At 41.1% G+C, this 25,660-nt stretch overlaps 1 protein-coding gene across 5 annotated transcripts in view; it reads left to right on the top strand.

Moving 5' to 3' along the window:
- PANK1 (pantothenate kinase 1) overlaps positions 1-25,660 on the top strand; it is a 40,255-nt gene continuing 14,595 nt past the window's right edge. For 2 of the 5 annotated variants that reach the window (XR_012633768.1, XM_074908374.1), the window contains exons 1-3: positions 6,632-7,006; positions 15,670-16,022; positions 24,944-25,197. Coding sequence is in view for 4 of the 5 variants with exons in the window: in XM_074908374.1 (XP_074764475.1) it covers positions 6,754-7,006; positions 15,670-16,022; positions 24,944-25,197 (860 nt within the window). In the remaining variant the exon portion in view is untranslated. Of the gene's footprint in view, positions 41-6,631; positions 7,007-7,455; positions 7,484-15,669; positions 16,023-24,943; positions 25,198-25,660 lie in introns of those variants that run through there. The other 3 variants (XM_074908377.1, XM_074908375.1, XM_074908376.1) reach the window with 2 other exon arrangements.

Here is a 25,660-nt window from a genome sequence, read left to right as displayed (position 1 = left end):
CCTGGGTTAGAGGAGTAAGAAAGTTTTGTCTGGTTTGGAGGTATGTATGTCTAGCTAGAATAGTTGAGAGAGATGCTTTTTTCCCTTTTCCACATACAGACATAGAAAGTCTGGTTCCCTGTTCTTATCCAGTTCATAATCATTAATATCCATGGGAATTTCATGTCAGCATTTAATCTCCGGGAATACAGACCAACACAAGTGAAAAACCTCCATGCAGCTGAGTACTGATAAGAGAACCAGTTTCTCCTCCTCTTCAGATGTGGCAGTGCTGAATAAGGGAGAGAGAGTCTTTTGTAATTGTCAGCCATTCTGTTACTGTCTTTCAAAGTGCTTGTTTTGAACTGTTACTTCCCTCCTGATGGTATTATGAAGGTCCATATAAAAATGCTGAGTTGAAAAAAAAGTGAAGACATTCAGTTGAACAAAACCAGTATGTTTACATACCTGAGAGTAATTGTGTGTGTGTGAGCAGTCAGGAACAAAGGCTTTTCTCTACCAAGTTCTCTCTACCAAATGCTCTGTCACTTGTTACAATCATTTTTATGGAGATGAACAGTAATTCTCAATCTCTGGGTTGTTAACTTGCCTGTTTTCCAATTACATTTTGTATATTTAAGTATGATAGTTAAGCAGCAGTGCACTGAGCCAAATACTTAGGTACAAGGATGGGAGCAAAGGACAGTGTATTTGCAATGAGATTTTTAGCTTTTTTATGTTTGAATCAATTACCTGGCTTCTCCTTTTTTACCAACTCTCTGCAGAATAGAACCTATGGAATGGAAAAAAGATGATTCACCTCTTAACACCTACTTTATCTTACTGGTTTGTAATCCTAAAAAATAATCAAGTACTAGATTCTAAATGTTTACTAACTTGCGGAGTTTATTTGAAATATCTGAACTAAGGCACTGAGGGTTTTTGTTTCCTGCTGCAGATGGGCAACCAACAGCTCTGCCAGGTATCAGTTAAAGTTGTGGAGAGTAAATGCACCTGCAAATTAAGTTGTAATTGTCTAGTTGGACACAGAGAAACAGAGGTATCAGCAGGAAAAGCTTTAGAAGGAAAAGGTTCTTGCTGTTTTGTGATTTCTGCATGCTTTTTTCAGTTGGGATGAAAGATGGCAACCACAATCTCTAACCTCATCTCAGCACTGCCAGAGGATAACTGTAGAAACCACCTGGGCCACAACAAAGTCTGGCCACAGGGATGGGCAGGCTGGTAAAACCAGACTACACCTGTGTACTCTTCTGACTGTTATTCCCTACTCTTGACTATTGTTATGTTCTAGTCCAGACAGCTTTTTCCAGGTGGTGTTCATACTGCCTTTCCTGGACATTCAGCTTGGCACTTGGGCCAGGAGATCTATCTATGCCCTATTTGTCATCAGTGAAGTGAAAGAACATTCCTCCTGAGGATCGTTCAGACTGCCAAAGCTAAGTTCCTGCTTAGATGAGTGCCTTTCTCCATCTTTCTCGCCCTTGGTGAAAGTGAAGGGGAGATGAGCTTCAACTCTGCGCAGGGAAACTGGGCTTTTTATTAAATCAACAGTGTCACAGAAGGCATAATTGGAAGGAGCCTGCACCGAGAGGTGTGTGCGGAGGAAAGGAAAGGAACTGATGGTCTCAATATAATCTTTCTTGGCCTCAACCTGCCAAAGATTTAGGCATATGACTAAATTTATGCTCTTCACTTCCTCTATCATCTGTAATCAGTTTCCCCTCTCAGATGTGTTAGTGTTGGGGGAAAGCAGAATTCTCGTGCTAGCTAGCTGTTGTCATAGTAAGGCTTAGCTTTCCTGTGATTGCACTGATAATACTAGAGCACTTTGAGTCCCTTTCTAAGTACTTTGTCACTGCATTTTCCAGATAAGAATTCTACACAGTTTTAGAGCTGTTTTGTCACGTTTGATTTGCACATTTGTCACATGTCATTACAGAGTTATGTTTGACTGTTAGTCTTCTAGCCCTGCAATTAAAGGGAGAAAGAGCATTAAAATATATTTTAAACAGGTGTCTACCTAAGGCTAGTTGGTTTTAGTATATTTTTTTCCCAGTTCTGAAAAGAAATTAGGAAGAAAGACTGAACTAGATGTGGTGCCTTCCTTTTGATACGTGTGATGTGTGACTATGCCTAAGCCAACAGTATCTGATTTTTTGCAAGGAATGCTATTAATATTTGTATGTTACTTTATTAAGCAGTACTGTATTTGCTTTATTTTCAATGGGGAAAAAATTAATAAGAACTAGTATGGCCTTCCTGTAATACAGAAACAGGGTAAACATAGGATAGAAATGTAAACAGAAATGGCAGAGTGCCGGCAACTCCTTGAACATAAATCTGCCAGCAGCTCTGCCAGAAGCCTATTTCGTTACACTCTTTGCATTGGTTAATAGAGTTTGTGTAAATTGGGAAGATGTGTACATGCTCCTCATGACTACTTCTCCCCAAAAGATGACCAAAGCTTTGTATCTGGATGCCTTTGAATTAGAATTACACCACTGGTGCTCTGTAAGATTTTTTTTTTTGGTTCTTGGTTAAGGGATTTACATGTGGACTGCACCTGTTTGGTGCTTATTTTAGCTTAGTCTCAGACCAGGGACACAGGAGGTTCACAGAATGAGGAAGGAGGAGCCTAAAAATTTCAGGCTAGGTTGCCTGTGATAACATGCCTGAAAGGGTGTTTTGGTTTGGTTTGGTTTGGTTTTTTTTTTTCCAGTTCCATTGGTTTTGAAACTGTACGGGCTGTAGCACAGCATATCTGATCCTGTGGCAGAGTATCTTAACCACAGGGTGGTCACTAGTTTGCTTAAGCTGACTTGTAGAGTTGGAGAATTGCAGCCTAACTCTCTGTGTTTATAAACAAATAAACAGAGGTGATAATAAACTGGCAGTCTGAAGTGCAGGCGAGTATGGAATAATCCAGGAAGCGTTTGCTGTGCAAATGTGTAATATGCAGTGAGTCAGTATAGCAGACTTGTTGACTGTTCTGAGTCCACTTGTGTTCTGGATTTCTTCAGCGTACTATGTGTTTGTAGTCCTCTTCCCACCAGATTGCTAGTGGAATATATAGGAAAATATTTTAAAAGAAGCAAGTAGTTTCCACCTACTCCTGTTCAGAAAAGAAAATCCTGAGTAAAGGTTACTATTGAAAGAACAGTAAGCATCCTCGCTTTTGTTTGTCAATATTGCGTCTCTACCTGGATTGTTGTCTTGCAGGTTAGACTGAAGACTGAAGTGGCTCACAGGGTTTATTTATAAAGTTAGGATAAAAGGACAAGGAAAACTTCACTTTGGTTGCACTAAAGTGTTAGAAACTCAACCTGTAATACATGCCATGACTTCCTTGACGGGTGTTGTATGTTCTGCCTAGTTCTTGATTTGCAACAACTTATATATATGTAAAATATACAGAAATTAATATAAAGGGATGTAGAGTAGGCAGTAATATACTGAAGGAGTATATGTGGTATAAAGGCAAGAGAGTGCAGTACCTCTTACAAACAATACCTGCTTTCAGCCCGTTGTGCTGTGATGCATCATCTCATAAATAGTATGGATAAAAAACCCAGTAGACAGCAGGTCTTGAGCCAATGGCTCAACTGTGGGAGTAGCAGGATAGTTTATTGCTGCTTTTTGTCCTGTTTTGAAGAGGTGACATTATCACTTCTGTCATATTTCTTCTGGATTGTGTTTTCTACGACATTCCAGATTTTCAAACACTAAGTATAATGGGAGACCTTCACATCACCAATTTAGCTCCTGTGCAGAATATTAGAGGAGCACAGGCTGTCTACATCAGGCAATGAATTGATGAAATGTTGTACCGTGGCTCTACCTGCGGCTCACAGCTGATGCAGAACAGGGCGAACAATTCATCTGCTCCCAGTTTCAACTTTATTCATGCAAAAGGCTCAGGTCTTTTTGCCCTGAATGCCAAATGGATTACACTGTAGTTTGCTTGTGCCCAAAACAAGCAATGCTATATACACCTGAGAACTTGAGATTACTTCATTTTAAACCCTTATAGATGATCCCGTAATACATCAAACATTCTAGTTTTATTCCCGTTGTCTTAGTTTACATCGTTAGAAGAGCTGAAGAATTCTGAAATAAGAACTGAAGAGGGTATGTAAAACCTTTCATTCCAAAATTAAGCAAGTGTAAACAAAAATAATATGTAAAAGGTGATACTTTTTCAGTGCAGAAATCAGTTTATGTGATATTTGCCAGTACAAGGGTCTGAAAGTGTTTTGATAAAGCAGCACTTTGGTCTGAAATTTGGTATTTCCACAATACCACAAAATGTTAGGAAAGTGTTTTCCTCCATTCCTGCTGGAGAGCTTACAAGATCAGGGAAACTTGCTCACTTAGAAGTGAATCTGTCCCTGTACATAGAACCTGTCAACCTATTTGGACTGTCTTTAATGTTGCTCTGTTTCTTATTTTCTCCAGCATTATTTGATGTGACGTTTGTTGTTATATGCCATTGGTCTACACTGCCCCTCAACTTTTCAGTGACCTGAGCATAATTGTGCAATATTTACAGCAAAATATTAGGGAAATATTTAATTAGAAATAAAAGATTGGAAAGAACCTCAGTAAGGTGTCTAGGCCATGCCGTTTCCTTGCTTTAAGTCAGGATCAGCTCGACGTAGACTGTTCCTCACAGATATTTAACTTTTCCTAAAAATTTGCAGCAATGGACAGTTGAGTCTTCCAGTGCAGTCTAATGCTTGTCTAACTTCATCCTAGGAAATGCCTGAAGTCTAAAGAGAAGCTCCCTTACTGCAGTTATTGCTTATGAATTATTTCTAGTTTCTCAGCAACTATGATATATCTCCTTTGCTGTTAGCTGTTCCAGATTTGAATATCTCTTCAAATCTTTCATTTCCTAGACTATATGTTTTCATTTAATCCTTTGTTAGTTATTCCAGAAGTTTAGTGCCTGAAATTGAGCACAGTACTTGAAACAGGTACTGTATTCCATTGCAGAGTCAGTGGGCTGCTATCCTACCACAAGGAAATGTAAGCATGGAATTGAAGGTGGTCTTTTGTTGCAGTAAGGAAAAATTTGGCTGAGATACAGGAACTGCCTATCTATCTGTCTGCTCTGCAGTTGCAGAGAAAAACAGATTTGTAGGAATGATCCCCTGTTCTGCATCGGGTGGGTTGGTTGTGGAGTCAGTTTCTGTGTCAGGCATAGAGAAAGGGGCAACCGTTGCCAGCTGGGGACAGAGCAGCAAGGATTCCTCAAGCCCTGAGAGGTCTGAATTAACAAGGAAAGTTCGCAAAGCATAACTAGCCAGCTGCCTAGAACTGCTAACAAGTCGTATGAAGGTTCCTGCCAGTCCAGGCAGCGGCTGTATTGGTTTTAGTTTAAACATATTTCAGTAAGTTAGGGAGTTCTCAAAGAATTTCACGGGTTTGGAAGCAGTACTGTTCCTTCTAGCAGTAAACATACATAGTATGCTTACCTTCCTGCCCTCTTCAGGGCAATTGCATTTGGGCTAACAATTACAATAGTTGCTTAGGCCTTATGATATGGGGAAAAGGAAAATTTGGAGTGTTTTAATCATCAGAACACTGGTTACTGGTTTTTAGGAAGAAAATTCTACTTGTTCTTTGTTCTCAAACGTGCTTTCTTAATTTCCCCAGCTTCATGTGCCTGTTTTTCTGTGGCTTGCTCCCAGTTACCTAAATATAATGTTGTCGTCCCAGCCCAGAAGGGGAGAGAATGTCACATTACCTCTCATGAAGCAGTTGCTTAATACAACGTCCCTTTCTGGACGCAATTAGAATAGCTCTTCATTCTTTGTAGGTGTTTTACAGGGGAGGGCCTGTGTCCTGTACTAATTTTAGGTGTAAGGAGGAGACATGATGTGACTTAGTTTTAGTTTAAGAACAATCCATGTAGGGACCGGCAGTTTGTATGAAGAAATGACCTTCATGTGCAGGGCCAGAATTCAATTACTGTTTCTTTTCAAGTACACGCATGGCACCACAGCACAGCTCATGCGGTTTTATGTCCACTTGATACTTAACATATTTCATTCAGAAAATGTTGTTTTTACACTTGGCTGTCTCAAGGGTCAGAGAGTAAATCAGTGTCACAGGATTATCAGTGCTGCGCAGGGAAAGCCAAGATACTAAAAAAGCACGAGGTCAGAAGCATTCAAGGTCACGCTAGTCCCGCTAAGCTGTTGAGGAAACACGTATACGTGGACAAAAACTTAACGTTGATGCTAATGCCCAAGTAACTTTTTGCAGGTTACAAGGCACACCTGGGTCACAGAGGCCTCCGGGACGCGGACACCCGAGTCACAGGAGCGTGCGGGTGGGCGCCCTGAAGCGAAAATGACCCCGCGGCCGGTTACCGGGGCGGGCCTGCCCGGTGCGCTCCAGCCGGCAGGGCCGCGGTGCCGCCTGCCAGCGGAACCGTGCGAGTGGGGGCCGCCCCGCGCCCCCCGTCCCGACGCGCTCCCGGAGCCCCGCAGGTGCCGGTGGCGGCGGCCGGGAGCGCGCACGTGGGGGGGGAGGGGGGGTCGCCGCCGCGTCCCCGGCGGAGGGCGGCGGCCGCCCCTCTGCAGCGCGCTGCGGGCAGGACGCCTGCGCCGTGCGCCGCCGGCGGCGGGGGGGCGGGCGCCGCATCCCCAGCGCTCGGAGCTGCGGGCACGGGCGCCGGCATGAGCGGAGGCTCCGCCGCGCCCAGCCGGAGCTGAGCCGGCAGACAAAGGGGAGAGGTCTGCCGCCATGGGGGAGCCGCTCCGCGCCCAGCCCGCCGCCCCGGCGGGGCCGCCACCGCCCGCCGCCTCCTGCTCGCTGCTCGGCGGGCTGCTGCAGAACGGCTTCCACCCCCCGAGCCAGGCGCTGAGCCACGGCGGCTGCGGGGAGGCGCCGCACCCGCTGCTGCTCCGCCCGGAGCTGCCGCCGCTCAGCCACGGCTCCCCGGCCAAGAAATGCCGGCTGCGCCGGAGGGTGGACTCGGGCCGGCGGCACAGGCCACGTAAGTGACGAGCGCGGCCGGCTCAGCGGCGCGGCCCCCTCCGTGCGGCGCGGCCCCCTCCGTGCGGCGCTGCCGCGGCCCGGCCGGGCCGGCCCCGCTGTCAGGCGGCCGCGGGTCCTGCCCTGCAGATCGCCGCCCGGCCGGGGCTGGCGGCCACCCGGCTCCCGCGCCGCGGGCGTTTCCCCCCGCCCCCCTCCCCCGCCGGTGGCGGCCCGGGCGGGCGGAGCGAGGGCCCCCGGTGCCGGCCAATGCGGCGGCGGCGCCCGGGCACGGCCCTGCTGCCGCGTGGGCCGGGCCCGCCCTGCGCCAATGGGGCGGCGGCGGGCGGGGAGCGGCGGCCCGGCACAAACGCGGGCGGGCGGGCGGCATCTTCGCGCCGCGCTGTGCCGTGTCCCGCGTCGGGCGGCGCCCAGGGTCCTGCCGGCCTCCGCCGCCTCCCGGGCGCGCCCATGAAGCTCATAGAGGCCAAGCAGAGCTGTGAGTAACGCCCGGGCGGGCGGGGGTCGATCTGGATGCCGCTATGCGCCGGGAGGGCGCAGCGGCTTCAGTACATGCGCCTTCTCCTTCCCCAGAGGCTGTCAGAATTAAGAAAGAAGCAGTCCTGGGAGCTGAGTGCAAATCACTCGGACTGAGGTGGGGGGGCGAGTATATTGCAAGCGCCAGAAATTTGTAATACGCTCCTTACAGTCATTGCCTGTGGCTTTGGTTGGTTTGGGAGGTGTCAATGAATTGGCTGCTCATGTTTTGTTGTAAGGCTGTGAGTCTCAGACATCCATATTTGTAATATACTTAATTGTATAAAGTTTGTTGATTAATGGTATGTTTTACTTACTTGATTACTGCTAACTTACTGCATTTAGGTATGGAGCTATTCAATAATTTCTTGGTAAACTCTACAAGTAAAGCAATCCCATGGAATTGGAGTACTCTGTTTCTTTACAGTCTCACTTTAGCAGCCCTTCAAATAAAGCCAACAAGTGCTTTCTTCTTTGTTAAAAGTTCAGCATGTTCTGAAAGGGTAAACAAGGATAGCCAGGATCACAGCTACCTGCTGCCAAAACTTAAAGATGTTTCTTACTCAGTTGGAAGTAGTATGTATTCAGCTAGTCTGGATTACCACTTTTTTTTCTTTCTTTTGAAATTAATACTTAAAAAAACTTTTCTGTATGTCAGAAAAATAGTCAGAAGGAGCCTTGAAGGCCTTGAAGAGCTGCAGCTTTCACAAGGCTACTTACTCACCAGTGCCTTCTCCAGCTTTTTTTTTAAATGTTTTTGCTGAGCTACACATGCTACTGTACCTTAGAATGTTCTCAGTATTGATTAATCATGTATAGTATTTGTAGATATTTAATTTAGTCTTCTACCAAATTTAACATATTGGTGACAAACTCATTCTCTGTCACAAACTAGTTTTGTAGTCTTTGTCTAGCTTTCACACTTTCATTCAGGAACAAAAACTGCAGAACTTGGACTAACTTCTGTTTTGGTGTAACTAAGAAGGGTCAGCACTTGCATATCAAACTCCTCATAATGTTAAAAACTATTCTGAAACAAAGAACAAGGTTTTTATGTATTCATGTAATCACTTGAATAAGAAAGAATGGGGAATTTGGTATTTCCCTCACATCTTGAGGGGAAAAAAGAGCCCATCAAAGTAAAGAGCGTAGGTGACTGGCTATATTGCCCAAGATGAATGACAACCATGTCTTCAGTTGTGGGGTTTTAATGACGTGAGGCTTTAAGGAAGACAGCAGGTGAGGGAAGCACTTTTTAGAACTATTTTGTGGAAAGTTTCTTTGAGTGGAAGACATGAATTCTTGCTGATCTTTTTGATTTATATGGTTAATTTTGTACAAGAAGAATTTGCAATTTAGTATTAGTCTTGCAGGAAAATATGATGGCATGTTGTCACCAGCTTAAAAAATTTAATAAATTGAGTTATCCTGCTACTGCATAGCTCTCCACTGTATCCATCTCTAGTGAACACTACAGTCCCATTTTACTGGATTTTGTATTTAATCCTGGCCTTTGCAGATGTTTGTTCTGTGCTTAAGGACACATTGCAAAATGAAGTGCAGTTGCCACATGACATGTAAGACTTCAATATTGATTGTGGGGTTTGCTTTGCGTAGTGGAAAAGATAATGAGATAATTGGCATTTCCCAATATTTCAATAAGTGAAACATCTTTCTGCAGTGACTATTCCTTTAAATCCATATGAAGTATGTTTTATTGATTGCTTTTGCTTTCTGCCAAAGTGACATAGACTTCTATATTCCCAAGTCTTTTCCCCCTCTGAGAAGGTAAGATTCCCTGTGAAACCAGAGTGCTATGCTGATTAGCCCGTGGTGAGAGAGGATCTGGGGACTAACTTACCTTCCTTGACTCACCTTCTGCTTAGAAGGTTGTATGTGCTTTGTGTTTTTCTTAGCTGAACTAGCTGAGTTGTCAGGGATGTTAGGCTTATGTCAGTTTTCTGGTTCAAAACATTAGTGCACACCCTTTGTGAGACTAGGCTTTATATTTCCTTTCTCTGTCACAGTACAGGGTAATGAATACAGGTAAGTATCTGTTGTGATGCCTTGCTCTGTGAAGCACTCCAGAAGAGACTAAACCGGTGTGAATTCTGTAAATTTCAAAAGCTTGCTGAAGTGTCATGTTGTTCCGGTTAAATGTGATCTTTGAACAGAAGAAAGAAAAAGCAGTTAAGTGCCTTCATTGATCCCTGTGAAACAACATTGTAGCCAAGTAAGGACAAAGATTTCAGCATGTCAGTTAGCTAGACTGATGCTTCACAGCTTTATTCTACATCAGACCTAGGGGAGAAGCCAGCTGGACATTTTAGTTCTGTTGCTTTTCTTAAGATAAAGCTTTGGGCTCTCTATTCAAATCAGCATCTTAGATCTCACTCCAAGTCAGCTGGTAATTATTAGGGGTCAGAGAATCTGTATTTTGAGACATTGTGACCATTTAATCATGGCAGTTATAATGCATATTAGTTGTAATTTCTGAACACTTTGAGTTGTGACTTCACAGTAAAGAAGCCTTTAGACCAATATTGAGGTTGTTATACCCGTGGTGTTTGGCTGCAGCATGATTATGTAGTACTACTTAAAGTCAAGTGGAAACTGGCTTTTTCACTTGTTAAATATGGAATGCCATGATTATTTAGTATATTTTGGTGAAGAATATGGGAGTGAAAATTTTTGATCTTGCTGTTGTTTGACAGCGAATAAGTACATTACTGGTTACTGAAAGTCTGTCCAACGCATTGGAATATTTCAGTCTTTTAATCTTTAGAACTGCTTCAGGTGACATGCTGTGTAAAGTTAGTCTCCAGTTGATTTTAACTTAGGTGAGTGTAAGGGTTGCTTAAGGAATAGGACTGGTCATAACAAACTATTTGGTGTGTTGTGGTCCAGCATCCTGTGAGTTAAAACTGTGTAGCAACTGTACCAACAAGATGATAACACATTGCCAACAGGAGTGGGAAACTTACGCAAATCACTTCCATCAGGCTCTGGGTGCTGTCACATCCAAGAAGGAGATTCTCAGTAGCTCACTGTTGATTTTTGTAGCTTTGTAAATTTGGCTTTTTTTTTGTTAGGGGTTTTCTTAGTGAATCTCTCCAGGATAGGTAATGACCAAGTCTCTCAGCGCTATCTTCAGAAATCAGTTTGTGTTAATATGACTGCATATGTGTGAATGGTCACAACTGTTTAACAAACAATTCTGTGCTTTGTGAGGTGTTAGATGTTCAGTAAACCCTTGCTGCTGAAAATGAACTGGAAGGCTTCACCTGATACCTGTACATGATTTAGCTCTAGCTTTGTAAGGTTTGAAGAAACTTCCATTACTAAGCAAGGATAATTAATTTTATAAGATATGTATTCTATTTTTGTTCAAAGGAGAACATTTTACATTCCATTTTACACCATGTTTGGATTGCTCAAAATAACTAAAATAGGAAGAAGTAATTGAAAAATACATATAAGCTATTATCAGCTTCTTTTGTAATATAAAGCAGCTTTCAGAAGCTGAGAGAATACTATCCCATCTTATATGTGCCTCTTGTTTTGTTTTTTTTTCTGTTATTTTTGGTGCTCTCTCCCCAATTCTAGTCCTAATTAAAACAGGAAGTTCTTAGATAATCAAAGCATCAAGCAGTGCAAATTAAATGCAAATGAAAAAATGTAAATGAAGTAATAGGACTTCATCCTATGTGTGTCTAGGAACAAAAGCATCTGGACCCAAGATATTTCATTTGAGATATTTATTACAACAATATCAGAGTACTGATACCGCCATTCAAATTATTGATAAAAAACTGAGATACTGTACCTGTGTTCAGGGAAATACAGGTCTTGTAAGAGAGATGTGTATAAGCTGAAACTGTTTTGGCAAAAGAAGAAACTGCTGCAAATTGGTCATGGCTAAATGTAGGGTCCAGGTAGAGAGAAGAAAGTTCTAACCAGCAGGATTCAGGCACAATCTGAGAGTTGAGGAGTAAAAGGATTCAGCTAACCTTATGTGGTGGTTATTTAAACATATGAAAAGGATTGCCCTTGGTTATCTTCTTTAATGGGAGGAAATATTACTTAGTGACCTAGGAGTTCCCATTCATTCTTGCTTCCCCTGATCATGTCCATGTTGTGATTTCGTATTTACCCTCCACACACCCCTCTCTTATATTGTATGTTAAGCACATGCAATTTTTAAAAATCAAATGTGTTCGATTCTGAATGTAATATGCCTTGTGGCAATAGCCTTATAGATTCATATTCTTCAGTCTGTGCAGAAACTAGGTAAAATGTATCATGGAATTTCTCATGAGTGAACCTTTCCCCCAGATAGCACAGCTGTCAGTGTGCATCAGATTACCTCATTATGCAATGCTGTAGATAACTTCTGTTTGCATTGTCACATGCTTCTGCAGATAAATTTTGGAGTAATGGAGATTTTTATCTCAGGAAAACAAACCAGTAAGTAGTTGGTGTAGTGTAACATAAAGATAATTAATATTCTTAAGAAGATAAGCAGAGTCTTTTGATTTATGCTACGCTTTTAAGAATGCAAGATTAATCTTGATGTTTTCTGTATCGGTTCTATGGGACCTAGAATTAGGTTTTATACTGTTGTTATTTTTTATTACTTACTGCAGTGTAGCAATACAGTAGAACAGTTTTCTTTTCTCCACAATAATAGATTACATTGATCCAGTTGATATGCTGAGAACAGAGAAATTGGCTCATAACAGTCTTATCAGACAATTTTAGTTAAGTGCATTTTTTACACTGTGAAAACATTTCTGCAACATATCTGGTGTCTTCGTGTTTCATAGTAAATCACACAATTTTGAATAATTGTTATCAGCCTAAGATGTGGATGTGACGGATTTTACTTTCTTCTCCTTGCTTTCCTGGCTTTTAATAACTCAAGAAACCGGATGTGTATTCAGGTTATCAATGAAATGCTGGACTTCCAGTTTAAAACAAACAAAATACTAAACAACACCCCCCCACACACACCCCTCCCATTTTCCCTCACCTCTGTGGAGCCTGTATCTACATAGATACCTTTCTTGCTTCATACCTGCCCTGGTTGTAGCAGTGAGGGCCCTAATAATTTTGATGGCCTCTGAATGGTTTTACTGTCTGTATTCAGGGAAACAGCAAAACCCAGGAGCACCTTGCAGCCTGCATGCATGCTCCTGTTAGGACCACATTCAGTCGTGTCAGGAAAGTTGAAGTGTATAGGTACCAGATAAGGTGGGTTATCTAAAGATACTGAAAAGAGCTGATGGTGCTTCGGTGGTGTTTTTTGTTTTGGAACATATTGATAGTAAAGAAAGATAGAATTAATACATTTTAAAAATAATCACTGGGATACAAAAAAGTGTTTTTACTGTCACTGCAGTTGTGTGGAAGTTACATGAATTTCAGTGGGACTTGTGAGGAACTTTGAGACTTGGCTTTTGTTCTAATTGGTCAACCAGTCAAAGTAGTTGTCATCTTTATTACAAGTGATTCCAACAGATAGCTGGTGTTAGCAGCTACGAAGAAAATGAAGCTACTGAAATATCACTGGTTGTGGACTGATGTTGTGCTCTTTATTTGTGGTGAATAAAAATGCCGCTGTTCTAGGAGCAAAGTTCTTTTCTTTCTGCAGCTCTCCCTTTGGCTCACAACAAAATGAAAGGAACTTAAATTCACAGAGAGAATAAACTAAAAAAAAAGTAGTCTAAGTAGTCTCTTGGCATTTCTGCTTGCTTTTTAAATGTATTATGTGTACCTATCCCAAGAACTACACAGTCTAGAAATAACTTCATGGTTGTTTTTTACAGTACTTAATATTCTTTGTTAATCATTTAGTTATGACTCCTCAAAATGTTAAGATACAACAGTGAATGTCTTGGCAGCCATTTATGAATAACTTTCAGCTGTTAGTACTTAACACTTCTATTGCCAGGCCTGTGTTTGATAGGATAGACTGCATCTTGCCTCTCTTAAAGATTAAATCTACACTATAGCTTTAAAGCAACTGTCGGTGCAGGTATATTGTAGCAGATTTTATGCCCTTAATGTAGAATATTGGAAGTTGGTTTACACGTAGGTAAAGGCTGGTTCTGTATGACACAGTCCAACCATCCTGCTTTTAAAATTAAACTTACTGCTTGCGCAGTTAAGATACATCTAAGGAGGAGACTTACTGTTCCAGTGAGAGAGGTAATTAAAGTTTTCAGTACCTTAAATAAAGATTTGTGTAAATCACTAATGAGATTACAATGCGGTGGAACTCAGGATGCCAGTGTATGACGTGGGCCAGACCACTTTTGCTTAAATGTTTTCCGTGTACTTCTAAAAGTGTTTGAGATACAGGTTAGTGTATGGTAACGTATTTTTCCTCTCTAAAATAAAGCCTATTTTAAAAAACTTTTTTCTCATTCTTCTAATTTCAGGGAGCTTTTATGCATCTGCATAGGAGGTATCTTCCCAAACCTCAAATTAGATTCATTTCAGTATCTTTGTGTCTTGCATCTTGTAGGGCATAGAAAAAGAAATTAGGCTTTGCAACAGGTAACAGTAGGTGCTCTTAGAAAAACTAAATGGTAGGCAAGGTGGGAGTTTGTGTATTATGCCTTCCTTGTCCTTAGGGAAAGGGGGGAGAAACTGATGATTCCATATATCAGTGGAGCCAAATAACTGTTTTAAACATCTGTCATCTAAGGATTGGGTGGTGGTGGTGGTGTGTATTAACAAGTGTGAAATTTAGACTTTAGAATTATTCAGCCAGACAAGAATGACACTGAGACCCTTGTGGTTAGAAGACTAAGCTCCTTTCAGCCTGAAGTTGAATAATGTAATACTGAACTTTGATTACCTGAGGAAGAACAGTGTGATCAGTACCTCCTATGCTTATTGAAATCTTTGCCCCAAGTTGTTTACGTCTAGGTTCGTTGGCAGAAATACCAGTAATACATACGGTGTCCATAGTTTGGAGTTTGTATCAGCACTAAGCACTACCAACTAGGTAGAATCACATTTCTAGCAAGTCTACCTGATTCTCCCTAAAAGCAGAGAGGTGAGTATTGACTGAAATATTAGATACGGATCTTAGATGTTAGCCACATACTTAATACTTTTAATTTCTCTCAGAAAAATTTACTAGCGACCTCCTTCTTCAGTACCCGTGTATAGATTTTTGTATTCTCACTTCTTACTGCTTCATAAAGTTACCTGGTTTACCGTTTGGAATGTATGCATGTAAATATATAAGCAGAGCAGGCAGACCAACCTGGTTCAGTTAGTATCTTCTGTCTGTGTGTTCTCCATAGTGATTTTCTCTTGCTGTTAACAGAACAAAGGCTTTGGTAAACCTAGGCTGGTGGTTTCAAAAATAAATATATATATATATGTATATATATGCTGAGAAGCAAATAGTGGCATTTCTTGTATAGTTGTGTGATAGGCTAATACATATACTAGCAAAGGGAATCTATGCTTAAAGAGGAGGACTGTCAGTCGTAAATATTGAACTTAAAGCAGCTCATCCTCTTTCCACTAATATACGCAGGTGATGTAGTTCCAGCAGAGCTGCTAGTTCTGGTGGGATGAAGTCTGGAGACTCCCAGCGTAATGGGAGAGTTATGTATTGCTGCTCCTCAGACAGACCCTTGTGGCTGTGGAAATTCCAACTGGTCTTGGAAAGGCAATTGTAGATGTTATGCAGTGGGAATGTGACTTGAGAAATCTTGTTCTCCTGTTTGGTTGTTTCTTCCTCCTCCCCTCCTTAGTCTATTTTAAGAATTGGTGCCAGGAGTCACAATGGTTGAAATGCAGTAAATGTGCTCTGTCAAGAGGCGCTGACTGAAGGGTAAAATTTTCTTGGGAAAAAATATTTTTACTTTATTAAAACCTACTTCTCCAGAGAAGAGTATTTTGAGATTTTCTTTAGTCTTTTTCTTAACTGAGGGTTTATGAAGTCTTAGGTGTTTAATACATGTGAATTGAACACATAAGTGCCCTACAGGCACTTTTCAGGAGTGGATGCTGCTACTGTGACTGCACTGAATTGTAATTCAGCAAATGTTTTAAGGGATATGTCTAACTTGTATATTTATAGTGATTTTTCTCTTTTTTCCTCCCCAACCTCCTTGTCCTTAGCATTTCCATGGTTTGGAATGGATATTGGTGGAACGTTGGTTAAACTGGTCTACTTTGAACCTAAGGACATTACTGCAGAAGAGGAACAGGAGGAGGTAGAAAACCTGAAAAGCATTAGGAAATACTTGACCTCCAATACAGCCTATGGCAAAACTGGTATTCGTGATGTCCATCTTGAACTGAAAAATTTGACTATGTGTGGACGCAAAGGAAACCTGCACTTCATCCGCTTTCCCAGCTGTGCCATGCACAGGTTCATACAGATGGGTAGCGAAAAGAACTTCTCCAGTTTGCACACTACGCTCTGTGCCACAGGAGGTGGAGCTTACAAGTTTGAGGAGGACTTTAGAACGGTATGTGAACACTTCCTCAGGGTTCAGTGGGAAGTACTATGGGAAGACATAGTGGGAGTCCTGTTAAAACTTACAGAGAAAACATTTTTTTGTCTATCCTAAGTGGTTAAGATGAACAGAATCAATTCACATTTGTTAACTGGTGGAATTGCTGAGAATGTGGAGGGGGCAGGGGAGGGCATTCTGCTTGCTGGATACTCTACTGAAGTATTGCTGTGCAGGATGTCTTCAGTAAATGGGTTTTTTTAGAGTGCAGCTGTGATGATCAGATGCCTCATGATCAGCTGAGGGTGTGTTATGACAACCTAGAAGTCTGAGACTAGGTACTCATCTTGCAAACTGGGTATCTATGAGAAAACCAGAAACTAAACCATACAAGCTGGAGATCAGATTCAGGTTCCTTTCCCCTTGTGTTAATCTTCAAGCAGACTTAAGTCAAGAGTCTAGAAGACCAAGTGTGGAGCAGGGGGAGGAATAGTGTATGGAAGCATGACAGTAGCAAGCTAGCTTTTGATATCAGTTCTGGGAGTATGTCATATGAAGACAGGCAGTTCATGAAGTGACTAGGTCCCAGATCCCCTAGAGCTTAAAAATAACCTCTGCAGGGAGCTCCAGAAGCTGATGTAAATCTGAAGAATTGAGATGCTGCTGTTCGTATTAACTTTGGCAATGGTCCTAGCTCCCAGATGAGTGCACTAAAGCACATTGCAAAAATTGATTGTGGCGACAGAGGCATAGAGAGCTGTTGTACAACTTGCATTAGGGAGAAATAGTCATTCAGGAGGCAGTTGTCTGTTGTTTGACAGGCAGCTGACTGTCTCTACTGGAACGTATCTTCATTTATTTTCTGTAAAAGAATGACTAGTCTGTCTGTACCAGAGCAGTCTCACTAAGATTAATGTGAATGATTTACTAGGCAGGAAGGTCTGACACTTTTGTTCCTAGTTTTTGACCCGATCTTATGGCTGAGGGATGGCTGCTGGGTATGACAGGTTACATCCGTTGCTTTTCTGTCTCTGCTACAGTCTACGGAGCTATCATACTGATTTACCAACTGCTGACTGCAGTCCTTGGCTTTGCGTGCTTCATTTTTAAATCTAAGCATCCATTCCTGCAGTACAAATAGTTTTTTCTTTGTTGATACCCCTCACCTACCAGATGACCAAGATTCGCAGGGGGCAAGAGAATGCTGTAAGAGCTTAACATGAATTCCAGCTGTTACACTCTTGTGCAGTCATTTTCAATAAATGTTGGACATGGAAGCAGCTCGGCTAATGAAGGGCTGTCAAGTTTCTGGATTGCTGTAGTAGCCAGCTACTAGTGCCGGATTTCTTGTCCTTTAGGCTGATTGCAAGTCCCTTATGTGTTAGGGTCTATTGACTGAGTCCTTAAACTTTTAGTTTGTCTTGCATTGTGTAAGGATGTTGGCATCACAGTAGGTGGTGAGTTCTAATGCTAGTCAATCTGGCTTTAGTTCAAGTTTTTGAGTGTTCATGTGTCCAGGGGATGATTCAGGTCATGTTCTCTAGTGACAGTGGGAGGTCACTTTGAGACTTTCTGAGGAGGCTGACTGTCCCTTTGGAATGGTCAGTCTTCCCATCTCTCCTGCATCATGCAATAGCAGCTGAAGTTGCTTACTTAATAAAGTCCCTCACTCCCACAGCTTTAGGATTGAACTGGAAGTTAGCCAGTGGCTATCACAGCTAGGCATTTCTTCCCTTAGTTTTGTCTTTTTCTGGCATAAATATGCAATTTACCAGTCTTGTCATCTCAGCTGCAGTATCATCGGTGTGGCACTGGAGGCCATGGTTGAAGTTAGGGCTGTTTTGCTAGATATTATACAAAATATGAGGTCATATAGCAAGCTGCTGGTGGATTTAGGCATGAAACTCCGCATCTCAGCAGTGTTCATTAACACTCTTTGTGCTGCAACACTTGCAGGTAGTTTAAGAAAAACACTATAAAAGCTGGCTGGGGTGTTTTGTAGCATAGAGCAACCAGTGAAGTGCACTCACACCTGAGTGCGTGCTTTGGACAACTCTTCTTACAGCTATCCAGTTCCACAGCTTCTGTTACAGCATGTGTTTCTTGGCTCAAACTGTAGTATTTGTAGAGTATTCTAGAAGCAAAATACTATCCGTTACATGAAGGTTTTCTTGCTTAATCTCTCTCGAAGGGCTGAGTGTCTGGGGTACTGGCACTTAAATTGTTGCACTTCATTAGCCATTGTAACCACAGCTAGCTATCTCAATGTCCAACTGACTGTAAATTGACATTGGACAACAGCTTCAGGATTGCTTTCTCAAAGCATTGAAAAGTCTGTTTCAAATATTTGATCACTCTAATGCACCTGTAGAAGTAGAGAACATGTGCCAAGTCTAATATCCTGCTCTTGCTGGATTCAGTACTGTATAATGCCTTATATGGAGGAGGCCTTAAATTTTCCTGTTTCTGTTACTTAAAAGCAATGCAGAAAAACTAAAGTATGTTTGTGAACATTGTTAATTTCATCAAAAAATATGCCTAAATTCTAGGAAGCTCATCAAACTGATATAAATAACATGGGTTTGTTCTGGCCCCTATTTCTCTGTGTACATGCTTTTATTTGTCTATCATGGTTTTCTAAATGCTTATGGGACTTTCAGGATTGCGTAGAGTTAGGACAAAAGATCCAACATATTGCAAAAGAGCACTGAAATCCCAAAGAAGGAATCCTTCTAAGATTACAGCAGCTTTTCTTCCTTAAAATAGACAAATACCTTGTTGTTAGTGGCCTGTTCCAGTGTCTAATTCTGAATCCCTAAATGAGTTAAATAGGTTTGATCTAGACATCTCTGTTCCTTTTGTGCATTATACAATAAAATTGGGATGCATCTTCTGTTTACCTTAAGCCTGTCTTCTGTGCCATAGAAAAGCAACTAAATCTACAAAGGTAGCTAGGTTTAGCTATCTAACCTCCCTCGCATGGGATCCACAGCACTGGATAGGAGGTGACCTCAAGAAGTCTCCATGGACTGCTTGGTGACTGCCGGCAATAACAGTCAGTAGCCTGGAAAATAATTTGCTTCATTCTTAAGATCTGAATGCTTCCCCTAGAAGTAGGAAAACTGACTCTATTCATTAAACTAGCCCACAGAAATAATTATACCAACTATATGGTTGTACTTGATGTCCATTAAAGAGCATCAGTAATTCACTAAAAGGACTGTTTCCAGCTTAGGATGTCTTTTCTTGTTTTTGTTTTTTTGGTCTGTGGTTTGGCTGTTTGTTTTTTTTTCCCCCATTTCTGAATGACTAGTCTTCATGGCTGACTGACTTTACATTCAGGTAAAAGTGGTGTTGACATGGATGAATCTGTCACCTAATTCTGATAATCCTCCTTACTGTCACCTTGCATATTCTGTAAATGCTCAATATCACTTCTGTAAAAGGAGTACATAGACTTATTTGCTTGTGTTGTGTACCTGTAATATAAATCTCTTTATACTCTGTGATTCCTCCATGCTAGCACACGCATACTACTTGCACAAAAATATGCTGTTAATGTCATAAGGAATAAATTCTTAGACTGTCACTCAGTTTTGTAAAGCAACTCAAGGGTTACATGGGGGATGAGGGAAGAAAGCACTATTCAGGCTTCTGTCCATAACCTGCTCTACTACAAAATTCCTCTCGATTGCAGTGGCTCAAAGGTGGGATCTTTGTATTTCTTCCCTGAGTGGACAGCTAAAGAACCTAACTTGTCATGATATAAATTTTATTGCTGGCTTCAGTGGAAGCAGGTCCTGGGCCAAAAACCAATCACTTAATAACATTTGGGGCAGGGAGGAAGGAAGTCTGTTGCCAGCACAAACTTAAACTCAGGCCTTGACCTTCCCTATAACCTACAAGGAAAAGTCTTTAAGAGTAAGCTTGGTTGCTGGAGAGTGATTTTTGTTTTGTCAGTTATTGGCTAATTCTGAGGCTTGACTTTGTGGTATGTACTGAATGCCTGTGAAGGACTTGTAGGCTGTTGTATTTACTTTAAATAAACCTGCTGTTCCGTGTTATAGGATGAGTAAACTCTGTAACTCTAGGTTAGTGTAAGACACTCAGAACTCTTGTTGCACCTTATTTGCTTGAGGCTGGACACTGCTGCTCAAGCTATAGTGTGTAGACTGGGCTGGAATTGAAAGTGGCATCCAAAGAATGGGCGAAGGTAACCATGATACCTTCTGTTACCACCACCTCAAGAAGCTAGGAGACTTCAGAGGGAGTGGGGAGAAGCCATGTGCATCTTTTCCCTGTTGAGATGGAAGAGATCCTTATAGCTATCTGGGCGAGAGAGCGGATCCTCTGCAGAGGATCCCAGAGTAGTCCTTTTTTCGCCCAAAGTTGGTGCAGAGTCTGTCTTCTCTTGTGCCTCAGCAAATGTTTGGTTTACCCTTTATTTGCATTAGATTTTTGTCTTGTTTTAATGTGAGTGGATATTTTTCAGCCTCAGAGTGTGAAATGAGCTGGGGTGAGTATCCCATCTGAGCTCAAAAAGGAGGTTTGGGGGTTGAGGTGAACACAATCAAAATATAAAGGAAGCAAAGTACGTCTTTATGAAAGTGGAGGAGAGGTAATGGGAGGGAGATGGAAGGAAAAGCTAAACTGTAAGCTGTTATAAGAAATAAAAACTGGAGCAATGCACAGAAGGCATATAAAAGCCAGAGTGATAGAGTAAATGAAGCTGTTGTAATTAATTAAGAATTGCAAGATGCTATGTTCCTAACAGTTTCTTACAGGAAAAAAATCATACTTCTGATTGAAAGTCCATAACTGCATCTAGGTTTGTACACTGCTGAGCTCACCAGAACTTGGTAACAGTGTGAAAATTCAAACTGGGTGAAATCTTTCATGAGCTGGAGCTTCACTGAAAAGATGTCTGCACACCAGTGTTGATCCATTAGGCATCAACCCTGATGAGTATATGTCATGGCTGCCCTCAGCTCACTTCTAGAGGACTGGGCTGTTTTGTATTTTCTTTGCTGAAGTGGAAATACTTACTTGTCCAGAAAAAGAAACAAACATGACCCAAGTCTGACTACTGTGCTTCCATGTTTTAAAGCAGCAGCAAGTTGGTACCACGTTTCTTGGTTTTATACTGCCTGGTACTTGAATACAGCTAAAAATTGTTTGATGCTATGTGTATTATTAAAAAAAAAAAATATAAAACACAAAAAAAAACCCTAAACTTGAACAGACAGCAGCATTTTCCAGCACTTCTTGTGAGTCTACAACAAGAAGTGGGCTTTCATTCTCCTTAGAATAGCATCTGTACACAGTAGTAACAGACCTTTTGTGTATCCTTGAAATCAGCTGGGTTTCAGGTATTTTGTTGCTATGGTGTGAACAGATATGGAAGTGTTAGCTACTTCCTTGCTGTGTTGCACCCATTTGTAAGCATGGTTAAAGTCGCAAGTCCCTCCTTTTGATGGTCCTAAAAAATTCCTTGAAGTCCAAAGTGTTTTCTACCCTCCCTCCAGTATTTAAAAAACAGCCTAAACTAAAGAGGCATTTCTACAGTCTGGGTATAATGCAGAGAAATTGTTCTTTTAAAAAATGTACGTATGGTTTCCCTGTAACCATTGTAAATTTTTCCCTCTTAGGGACCTTTGTAGTACTTCATTCTGCAGTTCTTCCTCTCCTAGCACAACTTTCTGACAAAAAACTTTTCTAGAGGAGTGGGTAACTTTCTGAGTTACAGGAGTGCAGAGCAGGATCAGTTGTCCATTATGATATCTGCCCTCACATTAGGGACTGTAAAGGGCTGGAAAATACCTGCAAATGTATTTTGTAAAAAGTTGTAGGAAAAACATCTAATTAAAATGTCCTTCTTCACACAGCTCCTGTTTTTGATTTGCATTTTTTGCATGTAAGTTTAGGTTCCTGCAAGGAAAAGTGGTTTGAACAGCTGAAGGATGAGGACAAGTAGAGTGTGGTAGGTCAGGTGATGGCACCAGAAAAAATGTTTGCTTACTCATACATTAGCTACAGTGTTTACAGGCACATCTATTTTGATGCAGTTTTGCTGCTGGAGTCCTGAGCAAAGTAACGAATGGAGAAAAGGCAGTTCTGTATGCAGGGAAGGGGACCGGGAATTGTGACCCTGGCTCTATCATGTCTTCTTGTACAAGACTGGGTCACTACATTTCTTGCAGCTGTGCCCTAATTCGTGTTTAGAAACAAGAACAGTGGTGCCTCACTGGGCTGTTTGGAGCCCCAGAGGTCTGGTGGCAGCAGAGCCTGCAGTTCTCTGAACGGAGGCGGATTAATGTGGAATACTGATGCCAGTCTTGCTCCTTCCAAAAATGAAAACCAGACTGCTGCAACAACACAAGAAAATGGTTTTTCAGTCTGTTACAAATGTCATACACTAAAGAAAGCACTAATAGGGCTTTTCTGCTTACAGTATATCAGCTGTTAAATATAGCACAGAGCTATAAAAAGCACAGTAAATTCTGGTGTGTCTTATACATGGAGGGATGGACCTCATAAAACTTCTGTGCTTATTAGTGCTTGAAAAAGAACCTTTGATTAGTTTTCTTTTGTTCTGACCTTACAGAACTGGTGGGCTGACTGGAGAGTTTGTAGAAACAAAGATTTTGTCTGTGTTTTGGCACTGATGCCAGAAGTATTTTAGTCTTAGATTTGTATGGCTTGCTTGTGTCTTTGAAGGTCTCTTACCAATGCTTACTAATTTGTAAAAATGTAACATGGATGAGACAAAAACAGCTGGGTATTTGGCTTATGGGAGAATAGAGGTTTTAAGAGCAGGGGCCATAAATCTGTGAATGACTTGTCTTTGTAAAGCAGGCTTCTGGTTCATAGCGTGTTTGTGCATGCTGTATCTGTTTTAAATTGTGTTTGGTCATGATGTATCTAGCTTATACAGTAAGATGGGGAAATAGACACTGTACAGCACGTAACCTATAGGAAGATCACAATTAGTATAGAATCTTTCCTTATTTTGACTACCTGTGTTCAATGTTAGTTGGGTTTTAACAGAATAAATAAATCCTCTAATGAGTGATGACTTAGTGGACTCCATACAGTGTCCATTGTGAGAAAGAATGCATTAAACATTTCTGTTAATATCTTATATATCTCTTGATTGGAGCTTTTGCTCTTAGTCTAATAGCAAGAAAGTGCTGAAATCCAAGGTATTTGCAGAGTAGCCTCAAGATTTTTGTAACATTTCTTTGAAAAACCTTCTCTCCTAATTTGTGTTCATTCTTTTTATTTGCTGGCTAAGTGGATCAAGCTGCATGCTGCATTTGTGTAATTGTAATTTGTGTAGCCATATGTTAACGAAGAAAAAAATAGGAAGGGATTGCAGAAGTTACTGGAGGAATTCCTGAAACAAGAAGAAACTATCTCCACCTGTCTCTATTATCCTGTGAATAACTGGATCTTTATTGAGGTCTCTGAGACTCCTGGTTTGGGTTTTTTTAATCTTACTTCCTTTCTATGGTTCCAGGACTTGAGGAGTAGCAAATCCAACGAAAGGGCAGACCCAAAGAGTAGAATAGCTTTCAGTTAAGGCAAGTCAGAGCTATGCACAAGTAAAGAACAAACTTAAGGGGAGGTATTTAAATAGCTCAAAAGAATGTAACCTATTGACCAGGTCTGTTCCACAGAAATGTATTCTCTTTATAGTGGCTTAATATAGCTTCCAGAATTAAAAATAGGAGGTAGTTAGCCTTGTAAATCTTCTCCATTAGCTGTTATAAAAACATCCTGTGATATGCAAATGTTTGAGAACCAGCTCTGTGTTGTATAACTTCCTTTTGTTACTAATACTCTGTTGCTTTTTCTGCTAGAAGGTGGAGTTAGGTAAGACCTACTTTGCAGGTGTGAGGATGCAAATAACCTCAAGGTTTGGATAGTCAACTTTACTATTTTTCTCCCTCTCCTCTCCCTAACACAACTCTTAATTAAGCTCAATGTCATCTGGAAAGGAGACTTTCTACAAATCGTCACTGTATCCTATTTCAAGAAAGGGATGTGATTTCTAATTCTAGTAAACAGAATGCTATGACAAGTAGACATGCCTGTTTAAGTACAGTCATGGGTGACCTGTGAGATCTCAGAGGAGATGTCCTTTTTAAGCTCTTAAAATTTTTTCCTGCCTTCTGTAACAGTTATATTTTTATGAACATTTTGCAGGGGGCGTGGGACTGACAGTATTTTTTGTTTGGGTTTTTTATATTGTTTTTCACCAAACATTGTGAATACCCTATTTTTCACATGGCATTTTAAAGTGCTCATCATAATTTAAAGAAATTGTTTTCTCAGATTAAAGATTTTTTTTTTTTAGTATATGTCACCAGTAAAGCATAATCCACTGCATTTTTAATGTATATTAACATAAGCATGTGCACTTTGTAAGGCGTTAATTATCTTGTTTTTAACTGAAGATTCTTGATCTTAATGCTTCTATTGAATATTTCATCAAATTGCTGGGAAATATAGTTAAATGATGTGTTAAAACACTTTGCATCCTGAGGAATGCTGCTGTGCAGGCATGTGTCAGATACTGTCCAAAAGCTTCAGAACACAGCTCCTCTTGGGATGAGGATGAGGGAAGAGAAATTTACTGCTTCAGAATATTGAGAGGGGGGGAAATATTCCCTGCTCTGCGAGCAGGAAGCATCTTAAAGGCAGAGGAACTAAAAGACATTACTGCATATCATTGTTTTGGGAGGTACCCATTGTCAGGTGGATACAAAACTATTTTTATTTTGGACTTCATGTTTAGACAGATCTTTGTACTGTTTAAATAGCATAATGTGTTACTATTGAAGTGATCAAAGTGCTTCAGTGGAGCCTTTTGTCCTTCTCAGTGTTGTATTATACTAGGAAATATTTATTAATTTCTTATTGTTCTTTTCCAGATTGCTGATCTGCAACTCCATAAATTGGATGAATTGGACTGTTTGATCCAGGGCCTCCTTTACGTTGATTCTGTTGGTTTCAATGGCCAACCAGAGTGCTATTATTTTGAAAATCCTACAGATCCTGGACAGTGCCAGAAAAAGCCTTACTGCCTTGATAATCCATATCCTATGCTGCTGGTTAACATAGGCTCAGGGGTCAGCATACTAGCTGTGTATTCTAAGGACAACTATAAGAGAGTCACAGGATCCAGGTAAATTTAATTCCATGTTCTTTTAATTCTATTTTCTTTTCTCCTTAGTAACTGAACGGATAGAACCAGACAGTGCGACTAGCACATGCAGCCCCAAATTGTGCTTGTCTTCCTGTTTCTTTTAAAAAGTCCACCAGTAGCAATGCTTGAAATATCCTAGAATTCCTTCAGAGATGGGGTCTACATCAGGAAAATCATTGATTCATTCAACTTTAGTGCTGTCTTAGTCTCTCCTTGGTGTTCTTGCCTACTTCCTGTCTCTTGCTGTGAATTACCAAAATAAAGTTGTGCCAGTAAATGAATCTTCTCTCCCCTGTTTTGATGCCCCAGAACAGCCAGAGCAGTGAAATAAAAATGTTTGTGCTAAACAAAAATCTCTTGCTTAGGTGTTAGGATGTGTCCAGGATGTAGGAAAACTTTATAGAATTACCTGCTGGATTTTCGCAGAGGAGTCTCACTAGAT

Source organism: Athene noctua, chromosome 5, assembly GCF_965140245.1.
Source record: "Athene noctua chromosome 5, bAthNoc1.hap1.1, whole genome shotgun sequence".
NCBI lineage: Eukaryota > Metazoa > Chordata > Aves > Strigiformes > Strigidae > Athene > Athene noctua.
Note: the sequence above shows the minus strand (reverse complement) of the source record. Positions and strands in the feature narration are given on the sequence as shown.